At 35.1% G+C, this 7,863-nt stretch overlaps 1 protein-coding gene across 1 annotated transcript in view; it reads left to right on the top strand.

The window, feature by feature from the left end:
* LOC104778034 overlaps positions 690-7,863 on the top strand; it is a 7,959-nt gene continuing 785 nt past the window's right edge. Inside the window, exon 1 of the mRNA XM_010502394.1 lies at positions 690-948. Within this exon, the coding sequence (XP_010500696.1) occupies positions 690-948 (259 nt within the window). The remainder of the gene's footprint in view (positions 949-7,863) is intronic.

Genomic DNA, 7,863 nt, shown 5'->3' with positions numbered 1-7,863 from the left:
ACAATTTTTGTTCTTTAACTATTAATCTTTAAAAAAGCCTATGAAATATGTGGAATAATGATTAGAAAAACTTAAAAATACAATAAATGAGGATGTTATATCAAAATATAATGAGGATGATATATTTCCATATCTTTTCGGTTTTTTATTTTACTGTGAAAATCAAAATGTTCCATAAAACATTAATTCATTCACATAAGTTTACAAGAATGAGATCACAGATGATAGACTAATATATTTGTCCATTATTTGAATATATATTTAAGATATATTTTCAAATATTTACGATTTAGTTTTAGGTTGAGTGTAAAAATTACATACGTTCGTCCCATAAAAATCCAGTGAATTACAAAAAAAAAAAAAAAAAAAAAAANTACATAACTGGATAACTTTAGTCTTTTATGGAAACATGAATTAATTTAAATTAAGTGTATAGAGTATAGACCGGAGAATAAAATCTCAGATGATAGACTATTTAATTTGTCTATAATTTTCATATATATATATATATATATTTAAGATATATTTCCAAATCTGTTCAGTTTTTTTTTTATATTCGATCTTGTTGAATGTAAAATTAGTTGTCCAATATATCATGTTTCATTCGATAAAGTTACCACCATAAATTAATTATAAATACCACATACTGAAGCCATTCTTACTTCAGAATCGTTTCAGATCATTAAAAAATGAATCATTTCATAATTTTTTTGTTAGTTACTAGTACTACTATGTATTTTGGGCTAAACGAAGCTTGCAAAAAAAATCATGTAGTAATTCATAATGAAATCGCTCCTGGTATCGTTCCCAACATTGCGTGTCGAGAATATAGCATAGAGCGCCCACCTAAAAGATTTCACCAACTAAATTATAAGGATCCTTTTTATATCATTGAGTTTGAAGATAATAACCAACTACCTCATGGTGAAAAATGGTATTGTTTGCTTAGTTACCACTACAAGAAAACAGGCGATCGGTCACTGTAGGAATAGTCATTAAATAGTTATTGATTGAAAATTTGCGACTATTTTGCGACTATACACTGTTGTAGTTAATATTTTGTCGTTAATACAGTTGATCGTTAATTAGTCGGTATTTAACGACTATACACTGTTGTCGGTAAATTGTGGTCACGTAGTCGCTATGTAGTAACTAAATTTAGTGACAATTTGACGACTAGTGTACGACTATATTAGTAGTTGTCGTGTAATAGTCCTTAAATATGACAACTAATTTACGACAAAGTTACGACTTTGTTACATGAATAAAATTGCAATACTAGGTTGTCGTTAAATAGTCGTCATATTTAACGACAACCTAGCGACAATGTTCCATCTAAATGACGACGACAACTTTGTTTTAGAAAATAATAAAATTAACTGGTTATTATTGTTTTGTAATATTGATATTAATCCTGATTTTAATCCTGAAATTAATGAAATGGAGAACAAACATAATATACAAGTCCAAAATCTAATGAAAACACATTATATAAATAACCATAATTTTATTGAAACCAGAAAATACATTAGTCCAAAACAGAAATCAAACCAAAACCAAAGAGAGAAAGAGTTTATAACACATACAAACTGAACAAAAGAACTTGGTTCATGAGTTAAGAGAATATAGGAACCATATTGGAGTTGATCATGTTGTTGGTGAATGTTGATTGTCCTCCTCAGCTGATTGAGAGGCTATAAACTCCAAGTAGGCTGGATTAGTGTCGCGCATAAACTTTGCCATCAACGACAACTCTTTGATCTCATTCTTTTGCTCAGCCACAAGGAGAGCAGTCTCTTTTTCTCGAGCAGCAGCTTCAGCATTGAGAGTCGCCTGAATTTCAATTTGTCGTTGGGCTCCCTTGAGTTGCTCTTGCAATGTAAGAAAGGCTTCAGTTTGTGATCGTTGCTTGCCCTTGCCAAGATTAGCTTTGAGGCTTCCAAGACCATAAGGAGTTCCTCGTGAATCCTTCTCAGTGCACTGTTTTTACCAAAAAGAAAAACTGTAAATAAAGAGCAAAACAAATTCATGATCGAATAGAAATGGTACTTTACCTCAAGGAAGATGGCAGTACATTAATCGGTGGTGAGCTCTCGACGGTGTGAAGTACCATCTGAAAGGCTTGAATCTGCCTCAAGCTCAGCCATCTTCTCCTGCAACTTCTGCTGATAAGCTTGATGAATTTTCTCTGCCTTGCCATCCACATAAGAACCATCCGGCTTTGTATGTGTTTTGAAAAAAACTTCACCCATACTGACCTCTCTTCCCAACTCTTCTTCCTACAATGTTACAAAATAAAGAATGGTTATGAAAGTGTTTAAAGATAGAAAGGATATAAATGTAACTAACAAATTAGAAATGACTTAACCAGATCATTTTGGATTTCTCTATATAACTTGGGTCCTGATAAGTGGATGTGAGAACCTAGACCATTACGGTCAGACAAACGACATTTGGAATAGGTTGAACTCCTTTGTTGTTGTTCTTCAGTATCCCAATTATCAACCATCTCTTGCCAGAGAGTACCTTCAATCCATGAAGGTTTAATTTGAGACGTCCTTGCATCGCTAACCATGCCCATCATCCGACGGTTACTGATAGTGTTGAAATGTTCTTGAACGGTTCCTGTTATCAATGGATCCCATGTGTGAGTTTTCTACATAACAAAAGAGAGCAGGAATTATGTTAGTGAAGTTAGTGAAAACAAGCAATAAATACAAGTAGAAAACATGTTACATTGTACTATTCTTACCGAAAATTCCATGAAGTATCTTTCTTTTCGATCAGGAGGCACACAAGTCCAAGTATAATATGGACCATCAAATTTGTTTGTAAAAATCTTGGTAATCTTCCGAACAAGTTGACCTTTTTTGTCCCGATCAAACCTCCACACATGTAAACAATGCTAGTTAGTCAGATCAGTTATAAAGCAAAAAAAAAAAATATATTCAATCAATATATGCTAAAAAGATTATATTGCATCAATTGTTTCACATACACTACTATAACGAATTGAAAGCAATAAGAATGACAAACCAATTGAAAGCGACGAGATTGACAAACAGATTGAAAGCGAGGAGATTTACAAACAGATTGAAAGCAACGAGATTGAAACTTTCAATCAAACAAACCAATTTAAAGCAACAAAAGAATTCAATCCGCAAACTATGAGAACCAAAGACATCCTAAGTATGACAAACCAATTGCTTGCACAAAGCAATTAAATTGAATTCTACATCAAACCAAAGCTAGAAACATTACCAAGTCATCTTCTCCAACGGTATGGGAGAGAGAACAGTCGTAAACTTCTCACGGCCAGGCATCGTAAGCAGGGCAGTTAGAGATTGCATTGTCTCATTCTGGAGTTGAGGCTCGTAGTTGTTACCTTGAGAAGACGGTTGTTGACTATGACCATGAGAGTGTTGCGTTGGAGATAGCAGATGATCCTCCGGCATGTGAGCAATATTGTTCTGAACCTCAGGTGTCGAAATGGGCAGATCAGGAACTTGATTGGCTGAGTTCTGGAAAAGCGTCTGTGGCGGTGGGAAGTTCCGGAAATGTTGTTGCTCTTGGGGCGTGAACGGAGAAGGAATTCGAGTCGTTGGCGTGAAATTGTACTGAGGTGGAAGAGGGTTGGGTCTTCTAACGATGGGTGGGGGTTGGTTAGAGGGTCCGAATCTCTGAGAAAGGTTGGGTGCAACCTTTCTCTTTTTTTGTTTTCTTAACAGAAGGATTCGACGACATAGAAGATAAATCGATTGAGGAAGAAGGAGATGGATCGAAGAACGTTTAGGGTTAGGGTTAGATTGAGGAAGAAGGATGATGTATCGAAGAAGGTAGATTGAAGAAGAAGGAGATGGATCGAATTGATGGATTGATTTAGGGTTAATGGAAGAAGGAGATGAGGAAGTGAGGAAGAAGGAGAGATCGAATGTTTTAGGTTTAGGTTTAGGAATAGGTTTGTCTCAGATCGATTTTGATGGATCAGATCGAAATGTTGTTGGGCCCAAATTTCTTTTGCCCAAAATATAAGAGGAGTGTTACACAATATAAGCAATACGTTTTGTTTATATTCACAAAAAAAGAATTGGTTCAGATGGTTAATGTACCCTGATTAACATCATCAGACCTGGGTTCGAGTAACCCCAAAGTCAAATTGTTAATTTTTTTTTATGACACAAAAAAAAGTTATACTTATTGTATAAAACAATAATCTTAAATAAATTAACAAGGTCTTCCAAATGTTTATTAAACAGTAAATTATTTTACATATCTTATACATAATTTATTTTACATATCAGGGTTCTTCATCATCCGAAGACGATAAATTACACATAAATTCATCTTCAGGTTCCGTGTTTGCAACATCATAATCGAGATTTATTGGGTCTCCCCTTTCCAAATTGTCTACTATGACATCTTCAATTGTAGTGATCAATACAGCATCATCAGTTTCTGTTTGCAAAAGAGTTGGTTCTCCATAAATATTTCCCCTCGGATTTACTTTTAGAACATTGAGCCACAAATGCTTTGGTTTCTTTATGTATGGGTACGGAATATAACAAACTTGGTGGGCTTGAGATGCTGTTTTGCAATCAACGTGTAAAGATTACACATATTATATATAAAGGTGATAGTGACAATATATAATTAATGTGGAAATTTATATACATACCTAGAATAAATGGTTCATATTTATCGTACTTTCTGGATGAAAGAACGTCTACAACGCCACCATTACTTCTGAGTGCCTCTACCAATAACACGGTCATACCACTTGCACTTAAATAGTGTGATCTTCAACCCAAGCGTCCCCTCATACTCAAGTTCTATGATATAAGCTAATGTCCCGTTGAAATCTGCAGCATCAGATGCATTCACATAGTTTTCACCTTTAACAGAGACCTCATAGTTACATGTCTTTCGTCCAGCACCGTGATTCTCTGTATGAAACAAATAACCACTTGTAAAATACATTGGCCATGTTTTAGCCTTGTTCAAAGGTCCATGGACAATTTCTTGAACCCAAGTAGGAAATGGATTGGAGGCGTTCTAATAAGTAACTTGCATATAAGTCCCATTATTTTAAATAATAACAATAAGTAAAATAGGTATATCACGAAAAATTATTTAACATACATATTGTTTAACCCATGAATGATATTCATCAGCTCTTTACAAGGAGAGTTCTTTCTCGCTAAGTCCTGGATATTTTGCCGAAATATAATCCTCGAACATACTAAATATAGAAAGACCAGATCACCACAAATGTATATGAGAAAATATAGTGGAATTAGATATCTTAAAATGNATCAAAATGTAACTAACTTGTGACATGTAACTAATTATATACCTCTCAATTGGTTGAAAATAGTCACAATTACGTAAAACATATGTGTGTGTGCAACGATAGTCATCACCTGAAAGCCATATAGAGGGTACTCCACGGACATGATATTCAAACGCTTCACCTTCATCAAATCTTGTTAATCTGACCAAAAAATTAAAAAAATAATTATTATGACTATTAAATTAAATATCACTTTAAAAATAGTTACTCTTAATTGCTCACCTTGATTTTGTTTGTATGTTCGCAGCAAAGTAGTGCTCAGAGAAATAAGCAATCTCGTCATTGATATATGATCCAACAATTGATCCTGCCGCTTATCTTTTGTTCTTTGCTTTTCCTTTCAATATTTTGAAAAATCTTTACAAAGGATACATCCAACTATATTGAACAGAGCCTCCCAGTTCAGCTTTGTAGGGAAGATGTATAGGCAGGTGCTCCATCACATCAAAAAAGGATGGTGGAAATATCTTTTCCAAATTGCAAAGGATTAAAACAATGTTCTGTTTTAGAATTTGAAGTCGACTTGTTTCCAAAGTTCTTGAGCATAAGTCCTGGAAAAATGCTCCAACCCCTGCAAAATAATATTTATTCAAACTTCATCACATTAATTACGGAGAAACCTTTACTCACTTCATATATATACTTGTTTCGTGTTACAATTTTTTTAATAATTAATTAATATACCTGATAACGCAAGGTGGACATTCCGATCAAGGAGTTCTGCAAAGATAAATGGAAGTAACCGCTCCATGAAAACATGGCAGTCATGGCTCTTCATGCCTGAAAACTTTCCATTTTCCATATCAACACAACTAGCTAAGTCTGCCGAATAGCCATCTGGGAATTTAACCGAGTATTTCACACATTCCAATAAGCTTTTTTTGGCTTCGTCTGTCAATGTATAGGGCGGGAAATGTGTTTTACCCCTACTATCAAGATGTAAGTGTGGCCGAGAACAGAACTTTGCTATATCCAATCTTGACATGACGGAATCTTTTGATTTACCTTTCACACGCATAAGAGTGTACATTAAGTTGTCCAAAAAATTCTTCTCTGTATGCATCACATCAATATTATGTCGAAGATTAAGGTCCTTCCAATACGGTAGCGACCATAAAATGCTTTCCTTGTGCCAGTTATGGTGCTTTCCATATCCATGCATCTTCCTTTCATGACCATTTCCACCGACGTCCTTGGTTCTTGGTGGATTTACAGAATTCAACCGCTCAGAATAAACTTGCTCACCGGTCAAGGACTTTGGTGGATACTCTCTTGTAGCGTCTTTTTCCTTCATGAAGTCTTTTTTATTCCTCGGAGGAGGATGATCAGGAGGAAGAAATCTCCGATGACAATCAAACCAACATGTCTTCCTTCCATTAGGTAGATAAAAAGACTTTATATCGTCTATGCAAACTGGGCAAGATAATTTACTATGTGTTGTCCATCCAGATAACATGCCATACGCAGGAAAGTCGCTTATCGTCCACATCAGTACTGCTTTTAGGTTGAAATTTTGGCCCAAGGACACATCGTATGCATCGACTCCAGTAGACCACAACTCTTTTAACTCATCAATAAGAGGTTGGAAAAAGACGTCAATACTAGCTCGCGGATGGTTTGGACCAGAATTTAGAATTGTAAGAAACAAGTACTCAGTATCCATGCACATACCAGGGGGTAGATTATATGGAGTCAATATCACTGGCCATAATGAATGGTGACGAGACATCCTAAATGGATTGAAACCATCAGTACACAATCCCAGATACACGTTACGGGGTTCTTCAGCAAATTGAGGATTTTGTTCTTGAAAATACTTCCACTCCGCTCCATCAGATGGATGACTCATTTCTCCCACCTTTGCTTAGTGCTCAGCATGCCATCGCATTGCTGCTGCAGTCTTGTGACTCTGATACATTCTCTTCAGTCTATCACCAATAGGTAAGTACCACATACGACTATATGGTACTTTGGTTCTGCGTCGGTCATTCTTAGGCTTCCATCTTGGTGCATCACAAAACAAACATTTTTCTTACTTTTTTCATCTTTCCAGAATAACATACAATTGTTTATACAAACATCAATTGTATGATATGGGAGTCCTAAATTGCGCATCAATTTCTCTGTCTCGTAATGAGAACCCGTAGCCTGGTTTCCTTCTGGTAAATAATCACTCATCATTTCACATATTGAATCCACTAACTTTTCACTCATATTATAATCTGCCTTATTTTGCATAACTCTAGCAGCTAAAGATAATTGTGAGTGACCTTCACGACAACCATCATATATTGGATTTTTTGCACCTTCTAACAAGTCATAGAATTTTTTTGAATGGTTAAGTACTGGTTCTTCTACACTCTTATAACCCCCATCCCATTGATAGTTATCATCAAAACCCACATTAGAAGGAAATGCATCATTCACCATATCCACATATCTATCTTCTACTACATTANACTTTTTTCATCTTTCCAGAATAACATACAATTGTTTATACAAACATCAATTGT

Source organism: Camelina sativa, chromosome 3, assembly GCF_000633955.1.
Source record: "Camelina sativa cultivar DH55 chromosome 3, Cs, whole genome shotgun sequence".
NCBI lineage: Eukaryota > Viridiplantae > Streptophyta > Magnoliopsida > Brassicales > Brassicaceae > Camelina > Camelina sativa.
Note: the sequence above shows the minus strand (reverse complement) of the source record. Positions and strands in the feature narration are given on the sequence as shown.